The 25,324-nt window shown below is 38.7% G+C and overlaps 1 protein-coding gene, 1 long non-coding RNA gene and 1 pseudogene across 2 annotated transcripts; 2 read left to right on the top strand and 1 right to left on the bottom strand.

The window, feature by feature from the left end:
- Positions 1 to 7,358: 7,358 nt before the first annotated feature.
- On the bottom strand, positions 7,359 to 9,217 carry LOC131302599 (uncharacterized). The gene is made up of 2 exons (XR_009191821.1): positions 8,520 to 9,217; positions 7,359 to 7,949 (listed from the first exon to the last, which is right to left on the bottom strand). It is a non-coding gene; the product is annotated as an uncharacterized LOC131302599 (long non-coding RNA).
- A 153-nt stretch (positions 9,218 to 9,370) lies between these two features.
- Positions 9,371 to 11,863, top strand: LOC131302854 (putative disease resistance protein RGA3). The gene has a single exon (XM_058329647.1). It carries the CDS (start codon positions 9,371 to 9,373, stop codon positions 11,861 to 11,863), a length of 2,493 nt encoding a protein of 830 aa, XP_058185630.1.
- Positions 11,864 to 12,143: 280 nt separating this feature from the next.
- LOC131302589 (protein DETOXIFICATION 14-like) overlaps positions 12,144 to 25,324 on the top strand; it is a 145,086-nt pseudogene continuing 131,905 nt past the window's right edge.

Below are 25,324 nucleotides of genomic sequence, written 5' to 3'. Positions count from 1 at the left end.
AAGCTTTGACAAGAAAAGGCAAGTGGAAAATTAAGTTAGAGAGAAGCTCTAACCTCTCTCTAACTTTACCCTCCCTCTCAACTCTCTTTCCACAGACCCAGTCCAAACCCGCCGCCAGAATCCGCGGGGGGGGGGGGGGGGGCGTCAGCCTCCCCTCTTCTTCTTTTTTTCTAGTTTCTTTCTTTTCTTATATATAATGTTCCAGCTGCCGTCGTTCACCGTCAAAAGGCACGGCTCTTGTCGACGGCTTTATTGCCATTGTCATCGGGCCTCCGTCGCCGTCATCCGCTTCGTCTTGCTGTCGGTTCTGCCCCATGAATACATCTTTTACAGCAGCTGTGTCAGAGCAAAATGAGGACATGCCCCCACCAAGAAGACGGGAAAGCAACCCCTGTTATAGCAGATCCGTCGTCGGCTTCGTTCAGGCCTCCGTCGCAGCCGCTCCCCTTCTCGCTGGACATGCATGCATTTCTTTCTTCTCTCGTGTTGTTCCCCTTTGTTGCCGGACAGCTGATCGGCTCCCGCCTCTAATGTCCCCTTCCCCCGTTCGATCGGCTGTTCCCATTTTTGTTCCAATCGACCCCCCTTTTCCATCCCCCTCTCCGATCGGATCGGATTTCCCCTGTTCGTTCTTCCCTTTCCCCTCTGATCCGACCGGTTTCGAGATGCATGCATGTCTGGTGGGTTTGTTTGTTTTGCAGGTTGATGTGATGTGTGTTGATGGGTCTCTTGGCCGCCGGAGTTGCTGGTGGTTTGGTTTTCTTGCATTGGCTAACTGATCTGTGTCGGCCGCCGTTAAAAATGGGCGCGATCCGGCCAGCGGTTCGGTCGCCTTCTTGATTTGTGTTCTTGGTTCTCGCTCGTATCATGTGTTTTTTGGGGTTGACTGCGGCTTGTCGTTTGGAAGGTGTTTCATGTAGCTTAATTGTTGTTTTACTTGTTTTTGTTGTCTTTGTGTTATTGCGGCTCAGTGCTTTGCTCTTTTGGCTCTTGTTAGCTTTCGCTCGTCGCAAGCGCTTTTTCTATCTAACGGCGAAAGCACTGTTGCTTTTTCTCTTGTATTATCTATCTTTATACCAATGAAGTTCTTTTTTATGCCAAAAAAAATAATGTGAAATCCTCAGATCTTGTTGTAGAGTTTTTCTTTTTTATTTCTTTTGAATTATTTGTTTCTAAGAGGTGTAGAAGAACTCGAATAAATTGTCGACTGAAGGGTGTCCTGTGTTATGAATGTTGTGTGCGGAAGTGAGAGCGGGAACAAGGCCATGATATTTGTAACATATAGAGATACAGAGTTAATCAAGAATGTTTGGTGAATGATATGGATACCCCCCGGCCTTTATATCAGAAAGTATAAGAAAGTGGAAATGGAGTTTTATGTTTTACTATTCTTCTTCTTGTCACCATTTTACCATCCCTTTAAAGGCTTTACAGTCCATACAGTGTGAAATTAGAAGAGATTATGAGAGAGAGAACTCTCTCTTATTAGAACAAATTTATTGGTTATTTATTCCCCAAAATTATTGAGATTGCTCTGATGATTACAAACAGGAAAAACAAAAAAGGGTCGTCCATATACCAACCTATCTAGTTTTGCAGCCCTTGTGTACCTTTCCCAGCTCACATTGGTGTTTGAAATTGTTCAATTTTTAGAATTCATCAGAACAACCAAAAGAAAATCATGTTGATTGGTATACCGATCAACACATGATCGCAATAGCCTTATCGTCACGATCACAATAGATTCGTTTCAATTTTTAAGAAATAAATTGACAAACAAAATTAAAATACATTATGGCGATCACATGGTGATCGATACGACATGAATGATGATATCTGTTCAACTCTAGCAATAAACATATTTTCGATCGTCAGGGTACCAGTAAAATACCCACCAAAAAGTTTAAGAAGGCTGTCTAATCCCATGGGGGGACTCTTAATTTTACACATCGAAATGATTTGAGAAAACGAAATCCTTTTTCCTTAACCATCCTTGCCATTCCATGAGGTTCGTTTTATTTGAGAGAAAAAAAAAAAGAAAAAAAAGGGCATAAAAGTGACGTTTTTTTGTGGCATTTGATTAGCCTGAGAATAGTAGAAGAGTGGTTGATAGTGAGCTCTCTTGAACACCTCATTTTAGCATGGTTACATAGTTTTCACTTTTTTACTAAAAACACAAAAAAAAAAAATTCTTGTGAAAGTTGTTAATCTCTTATAATTCTTCTCATTTATGCCTGCAAATTTTTGTTCCCTATCATGATCCATGCATGTTAATATTATGGCCTGTTCCGCTAAGGTTCTTATGTTTTAAATATTTATTAACAACTATGAGTATTTTATTGCAAGATTTTCACCCTTTTTTTATATTAGTCAAACGCATAAAAGTATTTATTTTTACTTCCAGTTCTAAAATTTAGTAAGTACTCCGTAGTATTTTGCAGAGTTTTTGCTCTAACCTTATTAGACTTTTAGTACTTGTGTCGAGAGCCTGCTGTTCGCAAGCAAAATTTGAGGGAACCATGCAAAGAAAAACGCGTTTGGGTTCATTCCGGGTTTTACAAAAATTTAAAAAAATATCCATAAATTTTTGGATATTATTTTATGGAGCCTTATAAAAAATCAGCTCCAACGGACATCAGTAAGTATTACTTTTGGATTCGTAGGGGCAAACTAAATAGTTTCGCACATACGAATCTAAAAGTAATACTTACCAATGTCCGTTAAAGCTGATTTTTTACAGGGCCCCATAAAATAATATTAAAAATATATAAATATTTTTCTAGATTTTTGTGGGATCCGGAATGGGCCCAAACACATTTTTTCTTGCGTTGTTTCCTGCAAATCTTCCTTGCGATTATTATTTCTGTAAGAAAGTTTAAGGGGGGTGTTGGGAGCTTCTTTTTTGGCTTTTCGTTTTTAACTTTTTGACTTATGATCAAAATGTATTTTGAATTTGGTATGAGTGTTTGGGAGATTTGTGCAGAAAGTATTTTGGAACAGGAGTAGTGTATTTGGTAGATAGATGATGAAAATGAATTATGAATTGATTTTTTATCATGTTACCCTTTATTATTTATTATTGTATTAAAGGATGTAGGAATAATGTTTTTAGCCATTTAATTAAAATTTAGTACGTATATTATAAAATATATTTTTTGTACTATGTGTAATATCTACTGAAAAAACAAAGCAAACACAAGCTTAAAAAATGCGCACTGAATAGGTAATACTCCAACACGAAATGTAGTTAAATTGAAGAAACTCCAACCCGGAATTACAGTAATTTCTAAGAGACGAAATACCCACAAAACTACATAAAAACCAGATTAGCAAACCTTTTTGTGGGTAGAAACGTGGGTGGACAGAAACGTGGCTACTGTGAGGGATGGATTTGGTAATTGTCAAATAAAGGAGTGGGTAGTTTGGTAATTGTACATTGCTAGGGAAAGAGCTATTAATTCGAGAATGGGAAAAACACCTATTAGCCTCTTTTTACGTTTTGCTCTCTAAACACAAAAACTGCAAATTCATTCTACCAGAATGTGTTTTGAAAAGAGGTAGCCAAACACCCGAAATGGGGAAAATGAGATAATGAAAAGTTGAGAAAAGAGGGATCCAAACGCTCCAGGTACAAAGGGCTAATTTAGAAATGAATTTACAAAAATCTGGAGTGCGAAACAATTGACTTTTAACCAGAATTAAAAAAAAGTCCTTATTTTTTAATAAAACAATTTCAAATTAAAAAATTATGGGTTTATTGAAATCTAAAAATATGCAATATGGATCTTGTTTGAAAGATCTCGACGAAATCTTTTATACGTTGCAAAAAAAATTGAAATATTATTTTTCATTTACATTATTTTTGAGTTTAAAAATATGAAATAAACTATTTATTTTTTAATAAGGTTTCTGGAACGGGACATATTCTCCCCTTTCTATTACTACTTTCCATGCTCATTATCTTTCCGATCAAAAGGTCAGGAAATTCCTCGAGAGATTATTCAGTGCCCTTGGGGCACCACGTGGTAGTGTTCCAAACTTCTCTCCATCACCCATTATTATGGTATCCTCATATTTAGTCTTAGATTTTACAAAAATGTGTGGTTGACGAGAGATCTAAACATTGCCATGTGCCCCACGGGCATTGAATAATTTCTCCCTCCCTCTCTACATCTAGTCATCTACCGTTCTGAAAATCTCCCGCCTGCTCTTTGATGGTGGGTGGATTGGACCCCAGAGAGAGAGAGAGTGTACAAGCCATGTGCAGTGCACAAAAATGCTACTGACACAACGTACGGACACACAACTCCTCACACAAACGCTGACGTCATGACCAAAACGACGTCGTTTTGTTATAAAATAAAAAATAAAAAATCAGGTCGTGAACTGAGAACCCCCTTTCCCCCTTCTTTCATTGACGCTCAAAATTTTCAGAGAAGAGAGAGAGTCAGAGAGGGCGCGACTGCCACCACCGGCGACCACCGCAAACCAATCCCGGAGTTCCCCCACCTTCGTCGACCGCCACCACCACCAATTTCAGAGTACTTACCCCCACCACAAAGGTCTCTCTCTCTCTCTCTCTCCCCTTGTTTCAGGTAGATAGATTACCCCCACCATTTACTTCTCATCCTCATCAATTAGAGAGCTTCAATTTGAGAAACCCTAAACTGTTGTGCTGCAAAAACAAAAACAAAAAAAAAAAACCTAAAATTTGAGAAACCCCTAATTCGAAAATTTAGTTTATCCCTAAATTGGAGTTGTTAACCCCAGAATAGTGGTTTAATGTGTTGGTAATCTTTGAAAATCGATACCATTTTGTCGGTCTACATGAATGGTTTGCAAGAACTTGTACATTTAGTTTATACTGTAGTTTGGGTTTCTACTGACCGTGAAACTTCTAATAGGAAAGTACTTGAAAATGTTTTCATCAGTTATGATGTACATCTATTCTGGTGCGGACCGATTGAAGCATTCTGCTCATGGCAATAATCTGTTTGCTCCTCACTGGCCATTCATAGAGTGAAATGGCATAATAGGGTTGCCCGAGTACTTGGGAGAAGGATATTTTTGAGTTGATGCCCCCTAAGTTTAAACTGTACATTTTGAGACTCATGATCCTTTTTGACCCATCTGATTGCTCTTGCTGTCCCAGCTTGAAATATCCATGTTTCAAACTACCTGTTCTTTTTCATGAGAATTGGAGATATGTGATATTACTTTGAAGTTGGCTAGTGATAAAAGTTGGTCATTACCGTGGTATGTTTTGAAAAGTCATGGGCTTGTGGACGTACAATAAGAAGAGCCTTATGGTGATATTACTTTGAAATTGACCCCTAAACTTTTCAAGGATTTGGAGTGATGTTACATAACTTACATGTACTTGGCAGGTCTTCATGCAAATAGGTAAGATGCTAATTGAGCAGAAATTGTGTATCAATGCTTGTTTTTCTCTGTATTCTCATGCACTGCTAGCAAGCTCCATTGGTGCCCTTTGGTTCAAATTCTCTTATTTTCTATGTCATATTCTACCCAGTTCTCACACATAGTTAGCATGTACAGAAATTGGTGTATCAATCCAAGTTTTTTTAGCTGTGAAGACTTAGCATTAACCCTAAAACCAATGCTTCACTTTAGGTGTATATATTTGTAGCAACTGTAAGTGCCTTCAAAGAATACGAATTGTAATTCAGATTTATACCAATGCTGATTGTGATTTTGACTTGTGAACTCCAGTTGGTTTTGTACAGTAGCAGCTACACAATTTGTTGTAATCTTATGAAGGCTTATGTCCTTGCTTCTTCTTTCTGGCAGTTGATTAAGTACGTCAAGTTTATTTAATGGACCACCGTGAAGTGTTTTCTTTCACTGGGGCACTTGTTTTCATTCACTTCCTATTAAGTTTAATCCACCAAGCGTCTAACTTCCTTCTTCTTGGTCTTGCAGTGTATCGATCCATGGCTCGAAAGAAGAACGTCTTGCCTGGTGTGCAAGTTCAAAGAAACTTGGACCCAACAAAGAAACTTGGACCCAATTTCCCCAAATATAGATGCTTGGAGCCCACAAAGCTACAGTGACTGAGATGATTCATGAGTTTAAATAGAGAGATATCAGCACAAAGATGACTCCACTTGGCAGTTCAACAACTTCGAGATGCCACATGCCGTTGAAAGAAATTGAAGTTATTCAAGTGAATCAAAGGCCAAAAAAATGATCAATTTTTGTAATTTGGAATATGAAGTTGTAATTTGTTGGAATATCAAGTTGTAGTTTTGCAAAACCTAACTTCTATTGTAACCTATTTGTGTGACTGTTGTTTTATGGTTTTTGTTGGGAATGGTTAATTTGGCAATGGATTGTAACCTGATGTTGTTTATGTTGCTGTTATTGCTGCACTGATTGAGATGCAAGACGTCAGTCTAGGACCAAAAATAGGGGAGACTGCCGAAATTTTTCCAGAACAAAATACACTATCATGATTCTAGTATTGATATTGCTGACTGAAATCACCTCAAAACTTAGTACTATTTTACTTTGTTGTAAGGTGGTGAACATAGTATAGGTTGGCTAGTTTTGGCTTTTTTTTTCTCCCCGTTGTTTCCTTTGGCTAGCTCTCAAGGTTATACCTTTGGCTATTTTTTTGATGTGGTTCTTTATAAAAGAATGGGATGTATGGCTAATGGTTTAATGGCCTTCTGTTTTGTGGTTGTGTTTTGGACTGAGATTCTTAGCAACTAAGAAAAGGTGGGGGGAATTTTTTGGCAAGTAATTCGTATCCGTGTTGTGTCGTGTTCTAATGAATTTTTGGCAAGAAATAGCTACTTGTGGTTGTGCGTTCATTAATGTCCATCAGCTGTTACAATTACAGAGGAGGCATTTTCCACATGGTTTAACCAAGTAACAAAATACGTATCATGGTTCTTTCTCTTTTCCTAAGCCATGCATCAATATCATGGTTTCTCTTTTTAGGAAACTGTAAGGTGATGCTAGCATTAGTAATGTCATGCTACCATTAGTAATGAATGAGAGAACAGATGCCCTTTTTCAATTCCTGTTAATGTTCCAATGGTGTTTGTGAATCCAGATTTTACACTTCACACACTGCAATGTTATGTGTCTAGCATTTTTGCTATCCAAGTTGGCAAAAAAATACCAGCGGTAGAAACTGTCCATAAATAAGCAAGCCAAAGTATTACTTCACTTAGTTGAAACTGTGTCCGTATCGTGTCGTGTCCGTAATCGCTTTCATGGATTAGTCCTTGAAAAAATTTGACATAGTTCCATTGCTTTATGGCCTAACCCGACGTCTCACGTCAAAAACTTACAACAACGACAATTAGATAAAACTGAAAACGACATTGTATATAAACATTCACAATCCAATAAATTTAAAACCCACGCCGGGCCATTCTCATCACAATTATCAATTACATACAAAGTTAGGTTTCTCAAAACTAAAACTTGATACTACAACTAATTCCAACAAATTACAACTTGATATTCCAAATTACAACAAATTGCTCATTTTTCTTGGCCTTTGATTCATCTGAATAGCTCCAATCTCTTTCACTGCCTTTTCGAGTCCCCAACACCGCACGAGAAAGACTGGCTTTGAAAGTCTAATTGGAAGCAAACTAAATGGGCAGAGCATCACTCTCTTTGAGCCCGAAACCACCCCAAAACTCAGTAGTTGGAACAGGGACTGAAACTTCACTGCACTTGTACTGCCTCGGTGCCCTCTAAACATAACAACCGCTCCTGCCAAAAAACTTGGAGTTGGAGGGCAATAGGGGATACTTTTGGTTCTGCATATGTTGTGTTATGTGTATACATTAAATGTCATGGGAAACACTGTTAGCTATTACTAATGAAGTTTGTTAAATCCTTCAATGACTAAGACAACAAACAACGATTAAATAGGTCCCCAACTCAACACCAGCTCCAAGCACCTCCTACAAAACGAATAAGAACTGGTATCAATGGTGAATGATGTATGAGCTTGATGACCCAAAAAATAATGTATGAGCTATAGAACATGAAAGAAATAGCGCTGTCCACCTTAGTCTTACAGTCAATAGCAACAGAAAATCTTCCGCAATTTGACTCCAGCACTGCTTGCAACTATGAGGATGTTATCAAACTAGTACAACTAAAAGCAAAAAAACTGTCTTTCTAATTTCGGACACACAAATTTTTGCATTTTCGAACAAGCTAAGTCCGAAAAACCTCCGAAAAACAACACCAGCAGCAAGGAAAATCAAAACAGCATCAGTTCATCAACATCGATTTGATTCAACAAGCAATCACAGAAACGTATTGAATAAATCTCTGGTTGTATCCTAATCCTAATTTTTGAGTTGTATCACAGAAACGTATTGAATAATTTTCGAATTTAAACCCTAATTTTTGAGTTGAAACCCAAAATTTTGAATTAGGGTTTTTTTTTTTCATCAACTCAATTTAGGATTTTTTTTCCTCAACTCAGTTAAGGGTAATAATCGAACAAGGAGAGAGAGAGAGACCTTCGTGACGGTCGAAGTGCCCAGAAGCCCGATGATGATGACGGTCAATGGCGGTGGGAGAGCGCTGGGGTTGGGTTGTGGTGGTCGCCGGTGGTGGAGGGGACTGGGAACGGGATTTTCTCTGTTAATCGTCGTCGTCAAACTGGGAACGGAAGGGGAAGGGGAAGGGGAAGGGAAAGGAGAAAACGTTGTTCTGTTCCCGACTTCTTCTTTTTTTTAGAAAAACGACGTCGTTTTTTAGATGACGTCAGCGGTTGTGTGAAGAGTTGTGTGTCCGTACGTTGTGTTTGTAGCATTTTTGGTGCACAAATGAAACCAGAGAGAGAGAGAGAGAGAGAGTACAACAACGTGTGGAGCCCCCAAGTGCTGACATGAAACCAACCACCATACCCACCCAAACCCTGTACCTACTACCTCCCACTTTTCTCGCTCCCAATTTTCCTTTCTTTCATCTTCAATGCTATAACAAAAACCAATTCCCAGGAAAAAAGAACAAAAAAAACAGAGTCATGGCAGATGTACTCCTCTCTTCTCTCATAGAGACGATCTTCACAAACTTGATCTCCTCAGTCCTACAGCAGTTCGGAATCGCTTGGGGCCTCAAAACTGAGCTGAAACATCTGGAGAGTACTTTGAGTACAATCCAGGCAGTGCTCGTTGATGCAGAGGCCAAGCAATGGACGAACAAAGCCGTCAAGGATTGGCTCCGAAAGCTCAAGGATTCAGCTTACGATGCCGATAACGTGTTGGACGAATTCGCCACCCAAGCCCTCAAACGAAAACTGGATTCTCAAATACACCGAGTAAGTGCCTTGTTCTCTCTTCCAAATCGGATTATATTTCGATTTAAAATGGGGAATAAGATAAAGGATGTGAAGGAGAGGTTGGATAAAATTGTTGGAGAAAAAAGTTTTCACCTGACGGAGGGTTTGATGGCTCGTGCGGTGGAGGGAAGACATACTAGTTCCATAGTGAATGAATCCGAAATTCTTGGAAGGAATGACGAGAAAGAAATGATAATTGAAATGTTGCTCGGCGATTTGAGCGACCGCAACGGTGTTTCGGTGTTTGCTGTCTGCGGCATGGGGGGACTCGGCAAGACTACACTCGCTGGATTGGTGTACAATGATAAGAGGGTGGAGGGGCACTTCGATTTAAGAATTTGGGTTTCCGTGTCTGATGATTTCGACATAAAGAGACTAACGGGAGCGATTGTAGAGTCCATAGAACCAGGCTCATGCAATATCACAAACTTGGATCCACTCCAGCGCCGCCTCCTAGAAAAATTGAGTGGCAGGAGATATTTGCTTGTCTTGGACGACGTGTGGAATGAGGACCGCGAGAAGTGGGATAGACTAAAAGACGTACTTAGGTGTGGAGCTAAAGGCAGTAAGGTTGTAGTCACAACAAGGAGTCTGAAAGTTGCTCTTATTATGGCTACGCTTCCTGTGCACCATATGGATTTTCTATCGGAGGATGATTCTTGGTCCTTGTTTGAGCAACGGGCTTTTGACAATCGAAGGATGGAGGAAGACCATGAGCTGTTTGAGATTGGGAAGGCGATAGTCAAAAAATGCGGAGGGTTGCCGTTAGCGATAAAAGCTCTTGGAAGCCTCATGCAGTTTAAAAGCACTAAAAGTGAGTGGTTATATGTGAGGGACAGCAAGATTTGGGATCTAACAGATAATGGAAGTACTATATTGCCTGCCCTAAGGTTGAGCTATGACAACTTACCTCCACAATCGAGGCAATGTTTTGCTTATTGTTGTGTATTCGTTAAAGACAGTCAGATGGAGAAAGACACGCTGATTGAGTTGTGGATGGCAAATGGTTTTATTCCCTCTAAAGGAGAAACAACTTTGCATGATACGGGCCATGAGATTTTTAATGACTTAGTTTGGAGGTCCTTCTTACAAGATGTGGAGGAGAATATCGCCGGCAAAACAGTATGTAGAATGCACGATCTTATGCACGATCTGGCGCTATCAATTATGACGTACGATTTGTGTATAGTTGACTCCCTTACAGATCTAAAAATTCCAGAAAAGGTTCGTCACTTGCTTCTTAACATTCGCTCAGTAGGGGGAGTAACTTTGAATGAGGCTATGCTTGAGGTTCCATCTCTACGGTCGTTTGTTTTACATCCAAATACTGGTTTTTCTTGGAAAGAAGTGTCTCCTTGGATATTGAAGCAGAAGTATCTCAGGGTGTTAGATTTGGGCGCTCGCATTATGTTTGGGAACAATGGGAAGTTACCAAGACTAATTTCCAACTCCAACCATCTTAGGTACCTCGACATGTCGTGCTCTAACATAGTCTTTCTACCAGAATCCATATGTGATCTCCAAAACCTAGAGACTTTGAAACTTATAGGGTGTTCAGAGCTTTGTAAGTTGCCCAAACACATGAGGTATATGAGAAATCTCGTATACCTGGACATTAAATGGTGTCGTTCTCTTACATGTGTCCCTCCTAAATTGGGACAACTGACTTCCCTACGAAGACTAAGCATCTTCATTGTGGGCAAGGCTGAGGGTTACCGTATTGGTGAGCTGAAAGAATTGAATCTTGCGGGGGAGTTGGAAATAAAGGAACTTGATAATGTAAGAAGTCAAGTGGACGCCGAGAATGCCAATTTGAAGAGGAAACATGATCTTGTTTCTCTGAATTTACGTTGGAGTGATCACAAAGAAGAAAACTTACCCAATGATGTTGAAGGGGTGCTTGAGAGTCTCCAACCTCACTCGAATCTGAAGAAGCTGAGTATAAGTTATTACCGAGGTTCAAAGTTTCCAAATTGGATGATGTGCTCGGTTCTTAAAAATCTGGTTAAGCTCTCCCTATATTCTTGTTCACGATGTGAACAACTTCCGCCTCTTGGGAAACTACACTCCCTTAAGAATCTTGTTATCTTTGGAATGGATTCTCTGAAGTGCTTCGATCCTGAGTATTATGGAGATGGGAAAATTTCATTCCAGGCACTAGAGACGCTCCAACTTGTAGGAATGCGGAGTTTGGAGGAATGGACGACAATGGATAGACAAGATGTTTTCCCGTGCCTACGAGAGTTGTATATATACAACTGCCCCAAGCTAACTAATTTGTCTGCCCTTCCAACACTTAAGGAATTGCGGATTGGTGAAAATGAAATGTTAATCAAGTCAGTGAATAATCTGACTTCACTTTCCTCTCTTGACATAGAAAACTTGCAGTTGGCGATTCTTCCAGACGGATTGTTTCAAAATCTTGAGGCCTTGGAGTCCCTAGAGCTAAGGGGTATGCCCAATATCGAGACTGCAAAATCAGATGTCTGGTTTGTCTTCTCTGAAGCGATTGAGACTTGAAGACTTTCCTAAACTAGGAAATTTGGCAGGACTCGAAATCCTAAACTCTCTGGACTCACTTCATATCGAACTATGTCCTGAGATACAATCTTTTCCAGAGGGCATGCGACATTTGAATTCTCTCCAGCGTATGGCGATATGGGATTGCGAAGGATTAATTACTCTACCAAACTGGCTAGGATGCCTCCAGTCGCTATCATACTTGGAGATTGGGAGTTGTAGTAATCTGATGTCTATGCCGGATGGGCTGAGGGGTCAAAAGAATCTGAGAGAGCTGCGAATTAGGGGATGTCCAAATTTGGAGAGGCGGTGCAAGAAAGAGAGTGGCGAGGATTGGCTGAAGATAGCTCATATACCTTCTATTTGGATCAACTACGAAAAAGTACAGTCCTTGGACGATTGACAGGCAATCTAGAAGTTGAGGTATGGTTTTGTTTTTTTTGTTTCTTTGTTATTTTTTTTTGGTTGTTAAGTTTGGTTTTTCTTTTGATTTAATAATTCAAAACGACTTTTTTTTTTTTATCTTTATTCAAAATTTTTTTTTGTATTAATTTTGTGTTAAACTTTTGTGACTTATTAATTCGCCTCATCGAGAGGAATCGGAAAATTAAAAAAAAAATTGATCGAAACTCATAATTTTTTTAAAAGGACAAAATTAAGTAAAAAAGACTGTCTTTTTTTACTCAATTTTGTCTTTATTCAAATAATTATTTACTTTCAATTTCTCTTGTTGAGACGAATCAATAAGCCACAAAAGTTTGACGTAAAACAAACAAATGCAAAAAAAAAAACTTTGAATAAAGATAAAGAAAAAGGCTACTTAACTTTTTAATCCAAACCCACCAAACAAGTTAAAACCTGCTCTTGCCACAAGCGACGCCACAATTTGGGCGACCCATGGAATATTTTTTTAAAACTATGGCTATATTGAATAATTGCAAAACTAATAAATTACCCATTAAAGTTTGACACCAGACTAGAAAAATTTTCAATCTTGGAACACAACAAAATATTTAACCGATGGAATAAAAGACGAATGAGCTAAAACCCAGCTCCTTTTGAAACACCACAAAAAATGCTTGTTTGAGCTTTAAGTGTAGTATAGATGTTTTTGTTAATTAATAATAGCATTCCAAGGGTATCTACAAATAGACCATCAATGTGTGAACACCAGCGTATTATTTTTCTATTGTTTTGATGGGGTAAAAAAAAATGCACTCCCCAACCATTTTTATTATTTAAGCTTTTAGCCATTTTTTAAAAAACTTCACTTTACTTTCACTTTCTTTTAACTTCACTTTACTGAACTTCTTGCAGAAATGATTTTTCCATATTTTTTGACAACTGATTAATGAAGCCTAGAACATATTTTTTTGAGTCTCTAAAAATATGGAGAGGTTAGCCAACATGGGCAACCAAGTCTAACTGGACCCCTTTACAATCTCCAGTGGTTAAGGGGCCAAGTCTAATTGGTGTTAGTTTACTTCTTCAAAGGGTGGAGCGATTTTCTTGATATTGAACTTGAATTAGTTCTTGTAGGCTTTACATGATTGACGTAATGTTCCGCTATTGTATCATTTGAAATCGAATTTACAAATGCTTGAATAAAAAGAAACAGAGAAAAGTCTTTATCAGTCACAAAGAAATTTTAAAAAAATAAAAAAATCACCGTCAATAAAAAGTTGGAATAAAATTGGGTGGATGTCTTTTTATTTGTATGTTAGTTAGTACCGCATCATGGTATCAATGGCACACACGATAAGAAATTGGTTTGAACCGGTGCAAAAATCTTATTTTCCTGATCATTTTATCCTAAAATATCATAATTAATTTTTAGCTTTAGGGCTCTCGTTGAAAAGCCCTAAGAGAATCATAAAACCAAATGAAAAAATAAGTATTTCAATTTTCAATCATTTTGAACCGATGCAAAGATTTTATTTTTCTAATCATTTTATTCTATAGGATCGTAATTAATTTTTAACTCTAGGGCTCTCGTTGAAGAGCCCTAAGAGAAGCATAAAACCAAATATTTCAACACCTAAAAAACAATCCAAAACTGTGTCGCCGACTTGGGAGATCGGTGGGCGTAACTTTAATGTCCAAACATTGTCTGCCTTTGATTGTACATTTTTTTATAACTCACGTATTCGGGCCAGCTTACGCTCACATCGACTAATTTTATGAGAATTAATCAATCACACCGTCAACTTACTAGGGTCTCAATTAAAATCAGAGCTCTGTTTGGACTACCCCAAACCTGCTTTGCAACTTTCCTTCTTCTTTTTGGGTCACCCATCTTTGTAAGTTAGCATTTTTTTTTTGTTGGTTGGTGTTGGGTACTTTTAAGTTCCAACAATTGACTTGCTTTGCAACTTTCCTTCTTCTTTTTGGGTCACCCATCTTTGCAAGTTAGCATTTTTTTTGGTTGGTTGGTGTTGGTACTTTTAAGTTCCAACAATTATACATGGGGAGTGATTTTGCCACTCCCATTTTTGTTAATATCACTCTCCTTTGTGTCTTTATGAGATGATTTGTTTTGTGAGAGAAGGAGAGTGACACTAACAAAAAAAGGGGAGTAGCAAAATCAATTCCCTTATACATTTGCTTTTTCCCCTTATTTTTTATGCTTGGGATGGTACACTTTTGTTTTCAAGAAACCAGTTAGCGATGCCTTTTAAATTAGCTTGTATCTCCGTTTGGCCTCTTTATTAGAGAGTAAGGAGACACTTTTTGTGTGTGTGTGTGTGTCAATTTCTGAACCCTTATTTTAGCTTTTAAGTAAAATCTTCTAGTTTGCTAATAATGATTGGAGAAATACAGAAAGCATGGAAAGAAATAAAATTTGAGGTGGATTACATGGATCTCATTTACGATGTCATAAAAGATGGGACAGATGTACCGTAAGTATGTTTGATTGTAGGACAAGAGAAGCGGGACTAAGAGGTGGGCTCGCATATTATCTTTTTTCAAAATTAGGTTTTTCGTTGCACACAGGACTAAGAGTGTCGATTGGACAATGGTGCACCATTTTCCCATTTAGTAACTAGTTTCCCATGAGGGATAACTAATACCAAGGGAGGAGTGGTATTACTTAGTCCCCCTTCTCCCGATTATCTTCCTCCCAATCCAACGGTAAATTATAATTCCCATCGTCTTTATTCCACTCTAACCAAATCCAATACAACTAATCCACTATTCACATAATGTCATATATCTATTTTCCCGTGGGTCACACTTGTCCCTTCTGTCCTCGTTCTAAATCACATCTTATCCAATACCTCCTACAATGAAAAACCTCTAGAGCATTAACATTAGGTACTCTTGAGAGGCAATAAACAATGAAAAACATCGTGGGGGATATAATAGTTATATTCAATTGGGATTGATTGGATTCTCTGGCCTGTGAAGTTTATTTCTCTTTTCCTAGTAAAGCCAAATTCTGACTAGGAAATATGGATGCAAGAGCTCATGCATATTATATCCTCAAAACAGGACAAGCTCTAGATGTTGACCTCTATAGTTATCACTAGTGATGAACAGTTCTCAAAATATTCCAAACATGTCTGCTTTATTCTTCTTTATGGTACTTTCTTTTGGGATCAGTTAAGTTTCTTTATTGTATGTGTTGGAACTTTTTTATGAAGTGGTTGGTGAATTTTCTTTCAAAATATTTTTTTTTTGAATGGCAAGAAAAGATTTTATTAATCTTTAAATGTGAAATACAAAGTTCATTCAAGATTTATGGTGCAGTGATGTGGTGCTGAACTCAAAATTGCCCAGTTTGATAAAGTACTCAGACTAAAGCACATAATTATCCTTTTTTTGTGTTACCTTATTGTTGACAGCTGAAGCCAAATTAACATCAAAAGGGGGTGATGGAAGTGGCTTTGTTGTCGAAAAATAGAGATAGGAAGTTGGTGCCGATCGCACCAGAGGCGTTTGTGGAAGAGCTGAAGAAGGTGACCGCCATAGCAGCACCGATGGTGGTGGTGACCATGTCGCAGTACCTCCTGCGTGTCGCACCCATGATAATGGTGGGACACATTAGTGAACTCTCACTCTCCAGTGTTTCAATTGCCACCTCTCTCACCAATGTTACCAGCTACAGTGTCCTTGTAAAGTTTTGTTTCTTGTCCTTTTTCTTTTTTTGTTTTGTTTTCATTAGCACTGCAATTTTCCAAACCAATATGGACACCCAGTTCGAAATTTATGCACATTGTGAAGTAGTCTTTTGATCTTTTACCTCTTGCACCGACTGTCTTTTTTCCATAATAACCGTAACGCCCCGAATTTTAGGTACGTTAAAAAGACAATTTTATTGAAAATTGAAATAGAGTTTGGCTCAATATTATATCATAACCTTACAAAAGTACTTTTATTCAAATAAGGGAGGGAACTAGGGTTCCTATCTACTGCTCCGCTTCCTCCTCCATCCTGGCTAGCTCTTCGACTCCAAAGGCTTCCAAGGCGTAGAGTTCACCCTGTTCATCTATAAGATCTGACACATTATACCGGCGTCGCCACCAATATAATATGTCAGGATCACCAAAGGTAACACCATGAGCTACAAAGGCTCAATAGATTAACCTATACCCACTAACCCTGAACTTACAAGTAATAGACCAACGATTCCCACATAAGACATGCCAATGTAATAAGACAGTTAACAATATCACATTCACATTCGCTATTCAAACTAATGTTGGTGTTCAAGATTTCAGAGTTTCTCCTACGCGACTCGTCGTAGACCGTGTCATCGTTTTCACTTTTTTTTTTTTCCAAATCAACATTTTCCAAAATAGTTTTTAACACACCCATCCTCGGTTCCGCCGCTCAGGGTTCCCGAGTATCCGCACAATGGTTCCGCCGCTCCGGGTTCCCATTGGCACACTTTGCATTGGCACCTCTCCGCGGTAACCAAGCCACACACCCTACCTTGGTTCCGCCGCTCCGGGTTCCTGGGTATTCGCATAATGGTTCCGCCGCTCCAGGTTCCCATTGGCACACACACACACCCCCAACTCACATAATGCCACCAAAATTGGTCATTTTGTAGTTTCAAAATATTTCCTTCTTCGAACACTTTTTCCTTGTTAACCACACCTTAAGTGCCATGTTTCTAACTTTCTTGATTTTTGTGTCTCGTTTTCATGCAATGACTCCGCGGTAGGACTTTTCACACAAGTAAATCATACAACATTCATTGAAATCTTAAAACTAAACTAGCAAGATCATCCAACTCTATATTATTTAGCATGTTCAAATCACAACTTAAAGCATAACGCCACATGTACGGACGCCCTTGGAGTGAAAAATCACTTATGCTTTATCATGCATCTCAAACAATATAGGTGACAGATAACCTTATATACTTAGAGTTAGAGTGCAAGAATAATCTACTTTTCAAGATACGGTTCTATACTATACGTAGAGTTAGTAGACTAGGGACTCTACCTTTCTTCTTGGTGGTAGGGTGGCTATGAAAAGTATGTCAGTGGTCGGGCGGAATAACTTCCTACGGAACACTTATGGTAGCTTCGAAAGAAAAGGATTTCTCTCGAAACTAAGTCTTGACTATTACTACTACAACTTTTGGATTGAGAGGGTGGTCGGGTGGCGGTTTAGTGGCGGCCTTGGATGAGTTTTTTGAAGAACACAAGAAGAACTTCAAGAACAAGAAGAACTAAACAAGAATAAAGGAAGAATACAAGTTTTTCTAGAGAGAGAAGTTGCTAGGTGAAGGTGTGAGTTGAATGGCAAGAATGGAGTGCTATTTATAGCAAAAGTCTTGGTTATTACCCAATGAATAAAATTTTCCCCAGCAATTATTATCCAATGGGTAAAGATTTTCCTAGAAAAATAATAGGCCAAAAGGTACAAAGTACTAGATTTCCAAATCAAATATCCCATTAAAGTAATCTAATTATGCACATGTTCTTATTAAACTATTGGATCATGTACTTTAGGAAATCTAGGGCTTTATATAATATGATATTTATGTACTCCCCACATAGTTAAATATATAGGTAGGTACTAAGTATCCAATAAAATGTAAGGCTAGGATTCTCTTATTGATAAAATTCACAAGGTACTAGTACTAATTTATTTATTATAGTACTTAGCAATCTAGGATTTGGATACACCCCTTTTTTTTTTTTATGCAAATAAGCACATGGAAAATCTAAGAAAATGATTTATTTAATGAACCCTAGTACTTGTTGAAAGATTTATCCTATTATCCAATGGATAATAAATCCCCTAGTAATTATTGACCAATGGACAAAAGTAATAAAGAAATTTTCATAATTAAATAACCAAAATGTCCTTTTAAGCATGTATAAAAATCTATATTTAACTATATAATAGTACTTAACCAAATCTAGCAACGAATATCTTTAATAGAAAATTTAGGGTTTCTATTGTCCAATGAATAAAAGTTTTCTTAACTTTTATTGACCAATGGATAAAAGGTAATATGTACTTGAATAATATTTTAAATAACCAAATGTCCATTAGTCATGTGAATATGAGTACTTTATCAAATCTAGTACAAAATATTTTTGATGAAAAATCTAGGTAGTAAATTCATGGTACATTTATATACATATATAATCACATAGTGGATCTAAGAAAATATTTATTTAGTCCATCTTAGTACTTTCTAGTAAGACTACTCTATTATCCAATGGGTAATATCTACCCTAGTAGTCATTGACCAATGGTTAAAGAAGTAAAGTAATATATATACTTGAATAATATATGCATGTACTTTTAGGCATATGTATATAAGACTATATATAACTATATATATGTACCTTTAACAAAATCTAGAATAGTACCTTAGGTGAAAAAAAATCTAGTTTTCTTATTGTCCAATGGACAAAAGTTTTCTTAACTTTTATTGTCCAATGGGTAAAGAAAATAATAAAAGAAAATATAAAATGATTTTCTTGTCCAGGGTTGGAAAGGTTCACAAGGCTCAAAGATGGTCAAAAAGGTCCATCTAGGGTTAGAAAATTGTAACTAGGTGAATTGGTAGTTTGGTTTCTCCACTGGTCGGTTAGAAGCTAACTAAACTTGCTAAGTAGGGTATTTAGCCAAGAAATATGATTTTAAAGATTTTATTTCACTCACTAGGAAAATATACAAGTGCTTTTACAAGCATACGTGTCTTTAGAAAAGGACCATATTGTCCGGAATTAAAGATTCAATTTTTGTAAGACTCAAATCTAATTATGACGGATTATTAGAAATTAAAAAGGAATTTTAAAAGTAATACCAAATAATTTAAAATAAAATTCAAATATTTAACGAAATTTTTATTTACCGAAAATCAGGGCCGTTACAATAACCATTGCATTTGTCGGTAGACAAGAAGTAGAATCTCATAGAAATCTACTTGATTTGGGTTACTAAATTATGCTACTTTGGAATTTGCTTACTCATGTAACGATTCGAAGTGAAAATCAACAAATTGACTACCAATTTATATGTGTGCAGTTTGGGATGGCTGGTGCATTGGAAGCTCTGTGTGGGCAAGCTTATGGAGCAGAGCAGTATCGAAAGCCTGGAACTTATACTTGTGGATCCATATTGTCCCTCATTCTAGTTTGTCTACCGATATCTCTTCTCTGGATCTTCATGGACAAACTGCTTGTGTTCTCAGGCCAAGACCCTATAGTTTCGATGGAAGCTGGCAAATATGCAATTTGGCTAATTCCCTCGCTATTTCCTTACGTACGCTATTCTGGAATCAATGGTTCCGTACTTGCAAACTCAGAGTTTGATCCTTCCAATGCTTTTATGCTCAATTGTCACGTTATCTTTTCACATACCTCTTTGTTGGGCTTTAGTTTTTAAGTCTGGGTTAGGAACTAAGGGAGCAGCATTGGCAATTAGTTTGTCATATTGGGTGGATGTGATCGCGCTTGGGCTTTATTTGAAATACTCTCCAGCAAGTGAAAAAAGCCGCGCTCCTTTCTCAAGGGATGTTTTCCTTAGCATTGGGGAGTTCTTCCGCTTCGCTCTTCCCTTTGCTGGAATGGTTCGGTATTTCTATGAGACGGATTTTGCACTTAGGTGCATTTGGTTCGCTGGTGATTTCAGAGACGAATGGAATCGTAATTCCTTGGTCTCCTGGTGGAATGGCGATTCATTTAAACTGTTTTGAGTAATGATTTCCTTTTGTAATAAGAACAAACATTCCATGGGAATGCCATTTCATTGCAGTTTCCTTCCAGCGAACCAAACGTTGCCTTAGTTTTACGTACTTTCTGAGTCCTCTTTCAATCCTGATATTTCCTGCCTATGCACAATGTACAGTCTTGAATGGTGGTCATTTGAACTACTCGTATTGTTGTCTGGGCTTCTACCAAACCCAGAACTCGAATCTTCCGTGCTTTCAATCTGGTATGCTTCTTCTCTATTCTTGTGAATTTTGGTTATATGAACTTTTTCAACTTAAGTGCTTGTCATATTTTACCATATGCTTAAGCATGTATCTTTTACATATAACATTTTAACTATTTTCTTAAGCTTGTTTCTAGTTGAAGCATTTACGTGCATCAGTGCATATATATCTGATTATATGTATGTATTATATACACCACTGAAAAGCGTAAAATTGATCATATCTGTAGCACTCGGGTTTCTAATGAATTAGGAGCTGGGAATTCACGGGCAGCTCAACTGAGTGTCTGCACTGTGATGGTTCTTGCAGTTGCAAAGGGAATTATGGCAAGCGCGGCTCTCTTTTGTTGCCGCTTCATTCTAGGATATGCATACAGTAGTGAGAAAGAAGTATGTGAGAGAAATGATTCCTCTTCTCTGTCTCTCCATCGTCATGGACAGCTTAACAGCAATACTATCTGGTTAGTTTCATGCATCTTTGCATATCCCTTCTTGCCTTCCTAAAAGAGGATTGGCTTGTTTTGTGGAGGGACGAAGCCATTTTAGTCAAAAGCCCAAAATACCCTGGTATGGTCCTTTGGTTGGAAAATCTGGTCGTTTGGTTTGGAATATAGGGCCTGTTTGGATGAAGTATTGTGAAGGGGGTTGTGATATCCCCTTAATCCCTGGGCTCCAGCCGAAGACCCCGTTTGGTATCCAAAATGGAGGGGGTATTCACTTTACCTTGTCTTGCAGTACACTGCTAATACCGGCTAAGGGGGTGTTAGCGATGGGTAGGGTTCGTCCAGTTGCTGTGGAATCCCCCAAAATCCCTCTGTATTTTGGACGATTCTACCCCTCGTAATCCCCCTTTCCCACCCCGAGGTACCCATTTCCTGTCGCAACTCTTCGCCGCACTGGTACTTCAAAGAGACGAGCAAGAAAAATTAAGTGTTCCAAATTTCAATCCGTTTGAATCGGTGGAAAGATTTTAGTTTTCTGATCATTTTATCCTAAATGGTTATAATTAAATTTTGACTCTAAGACTCTCGTTGATTAGTCCTAAGAAAGTCGTACAACCAAATATCTCTTAGTGCTAACTAACGAGAGCCCTAAAGCCAAAAATTAATTATAATGCTTTAGGATAAAATGATCAAAGAAATAGTATCTTTGCACTGATTCAAACTGATTGAAAATTGGAACACTTACAGTTTATATATTAAAAAATATGGTTAAAAAATTAAGTGCTCTAATTTTCAATCTGTTTGACCGGTACGAAGATCTCATTTCTCTGATCATTTTATCTTAAAGGGTCATAGTTAATTTTTGGCTTTAGGGCTCTCGTTGGTTAGCCTTAAGAGATATTTAGTTGTACGACCTTCTTAGGGCTAATCAACGAGAGTTCTAGAGTCAAAATTTAATTATGACCCTTTAGAATTAAATGATTAGAAAAATAAAATCCTCCTACCCATTCAAACGGATTGAAATTTGGAACACTTAATTTTTTTTTCTCAGTTTTCCCCCAAATCAAGCCTTTCATCTTTTTTCTTTTTTCTCTGTCCCTTGCAGCTCAAAAAAGCACGTATTTATTCTAATTATAATGAAACTAATAAATTTTGTCATAAAACACTACATAAGGGCAAAAAAGTCATTTGACAGCTTTTTACATCAATCTCCCTTCCTTATACCCCTAATTAATTCTTCATCCAAACCAAGTACTATTTTATCCCCAATTTCTAATACCTCATCTAAACCAAATACTATTTAATACCCTCTCCATAAATATGGGTCATCCCTTATTAACCAATACCCCCTACTATCCAATCCCCCCCTTCTTGCATAATACCCCAAACCTAATCCTGCATCCAAACAAGCCCATAAAGTGTAATGGTCGGGGGCATTATCGACTTCCCCTGTTTTGTAGTGGGGGCACGGTACTGTTTGGCTATTTTCCAAAAGACTAAACGGGGTTTTCTGACTTTTCCACAATTACGATTGTGTCCCCATAAAAGACATTTTATATTGTCCTCTAGCGTTTGGCATTTTGAGTTTTGTTCAGGGATATTTTCGTCTTCCCAACTTTTTGTCCGTGATAACTTCACACGTATTCTGCAAAAGTTCACGTATGGAGTAAACGGCTCTCTCTCTCTCTCTCTCCCTCTCGATCGATCTCCAGCCGAAGGCACTAGATCTCCACCGACTTCCTATTCATCATCCTCACCGTCATCGTCTTTACTTTGTCACGCCTTTCTCCTCACTCTTTCTTCATTCGTTCTCCGTTGAAGATTTGGCGTGAATCGATACGTTTGGCTCTTTTGGTTTGTTCAAATCAATCCGGTAGCGAGGTATTGCTTTCTATTAGGGTTTTTCCTTATTTTGAGTTTGATTTAAGCAAAAACACAAAGCGTTGAAGCCTCCCGCGACCAACTTGTTCACAAAGTGGGTTGAAGCCTCCCCGTTGGTTAAGACTACCGCCGGGGATGTTGAACGCTTCATTTGGAAGCACATCATTTCTGGGTTCGGAGTGCCGAACACTATCCTCTCGGAAAACAGATCTCAATTTGTGGTTACAGCTATCAAGAATTTCTACAAGGAGCGTCACATTATGATCCATACCTCATTAGTGGCTTACCCTCAGGGCAATGGTCAAGCCGAGGCATCGAACAAAGCCATCACTTGGGGGTTCAAGCGTCGGTTAGATCGCAAGCTCGGCAAGTGGGTCGACGAGCTTCCTCAAGTTTGTGGTCCTATCGTACTACTCCTCGGCGATCCACTGGCACTTTCACCCAATAGTCCTTCATTCTCCATTTGATCCTATCGAACTCCACTGGCACTTTCCTCAAGTTTGTGGTCCTATCGAACTCCATTCTCCATGGCCTACGACATAGAAGCAGTTCTCCCCCTATACCTTGATACCCACTGCTCGGACGGAGCGCTTTAAACCAGTGGATAACAACGTTCTCGCGGGTGCTGAGTTGGATTTTGTTGAAGAGCTTCGGGACAACGCCAATCTTCGTCATGCTGCATACTAGCAAGAAGTTGCTAGGGGCTACAATAAGAATGTGCGGTCTCGGTCGTTCAGCGTCAGTGATCTGGTTCTTCGGATGGTGGTGGAAGCCAACAAGTTGATCAAGCTCAAGGACCCCTACGAAGGGCCATACAGGGTAGTGCAGAAGATTGGTCATGGTGTCTATAAGCTTGCCGAGATGGATGGTACGCCAATCGCTAACCCTTGGAATGCCCAAAAACTTCGGAAGTTCCATGGGTAGCCTCGGCGTCCTTCCGCTCTCCTTGCTTTGTTCATTTTTTGTTTTTGCTCGGATTGTAAGCCTTCGGGCATTTTGTTAATGACAGTTTATTTCCTTTGAATCGTTTCTTCGGATTGACATTCAGTTTGTTGGGTATTCTATCTAGCCCGGGTTGCAGCCTTCGGGCGCAGGCACTTCTACCCAATAGTCCTTCATTTGGGATTTTGGTTTGCCTTCGGGCACTGGCACTTTCACCCAATAGTCCTTCATTTAGGATATTGGTTTGCCTTCGGGCTCTGGCACTTTCACCCAATAGTCCTTCGTTCGGGATATTGGTTTGCCTTCTGGCTCTGGCACTTTTACCCAATTATCCTTCGTTCGGGATATTGGTTTGCCCTTGGGCTTCGGCATTGTCACCCATTCCACCTTCAGACAAGGTGTTCTCATACTCGGTTCAGTTGGCGAAATTCTCTTAGCCTCTTTTAGTTTTTCCCGAACCCTGGGGCTCGGCAATTGTTCTTTCTTTGTTTACCCATTTTTCTACCTTAGTGCATCCCAGCTCTTACTATAGTGCTTCACTAAGGTAGGGGTTCCTGTATGGGTAAACCTAAACAATGAACGTAATAGAAAACATGCCGAACGAAATGAGTAATGCCGAACGAAATCTATCCGAACAATATACTTGTGACATTTCAACAAACTTTTTATATTCTTGATTGAACGAGTAATCAAACTTGAGAACTTTCATACAACTTGTAAACTTTCATACAATTTTAAACATCTATTCCCGAACAACAAGCAATGCGATATAACATGGAATCATTCATACAGATGAAATATCGTAACGAGTAACAATACTTGTAAATTGTTTAAAAAACATTGCATCAATTAAAAACAGGGCATGGCGGGTGGTGCATCGTTCGGTGCCATCCCCAAAGCATTTCAAACTTCACCGAGGCGTGGCCGTGGTAGATCGTTCGTGGCCACCATAAAACCTGTATTAATTACAAACTACGGTGCGGCTAAGGCCTAATGTTTGGTGCCATCCCCAAAGCATCTCAACTACACTCTTCTTTATCCTAGCATATTTCTTACTAAACTTCCTTTCTTTCCTCCATATTCTGACTTGATCGTCGGAGTTTCTTCCCGGAGGAACACCCCCCTCCGGTTTGCAAGTACACGGTGTTCCATGTCATCTTACCACAATTCAATAGCAAGAAGAAAGGGTTCAAGGTTAAAACAGCCCCCCACACCATCCGATCTCTTTTTCGGTTGGCTCATCGGTCCGATTTTTAAAACATTGCCCAAGAGCATTGAATAATTTCTCGACTAGACAGTCATAAATAAGAGAGATTCAGGCCTTACCAAAATAAGAGCTTTGATGCTGTCTCTATGAATAGGAATCCCAGCCACGTTCTCTCTCTGGACTTCAAGCAACACATCCACAAAATCCTGCTCTCTCTCTCTCCTCTCTTTCTCTCTCTACCCTCATGCTCTTCCACCACACCCTCCAAAAACTCATCCAACTCTTTAGCAAGTCTCTCCACTCTCCCATACACCTCATTTACTTTATTCACCCACTTCAGCCATGGTACAAAATCTAGTCCAATATCAAAAACCTCAATTAACTCCACAAACTCCCCCAAAACCTCCTTAAGCCCCCTTCTCCCCCCTCCTCCGTCACTGCCGCTGTCGTATTTCCATCCCAACACCACCTTACACACAATGTCCCCTGTCAACTCCACGATCAGTTCACTCAAGTTCACCACATCACAACCGGAATCCAAAATCTTCTTGATCATAAGAGCCATCTCTTCTTCCCTAA

This window comes from Rhododendron vialii, chromosome 10a, assembly GCF_030253575.1.
Source record: "Rhododendron vialii isolate Sample 1 chromosome 10a, ASM3025357v1".
Lineage (NCBI taxonomy): Eukaryota > Viridiplantae > Streptophyta > Magnoliopsida > Ericales > Ericaceae > Rhododendron > Rhododendron vialii.
Note: the sequence above shows the minus strand (reverse complement) of the source record. Positions and strands in the feature narration are given on the sequence as shown.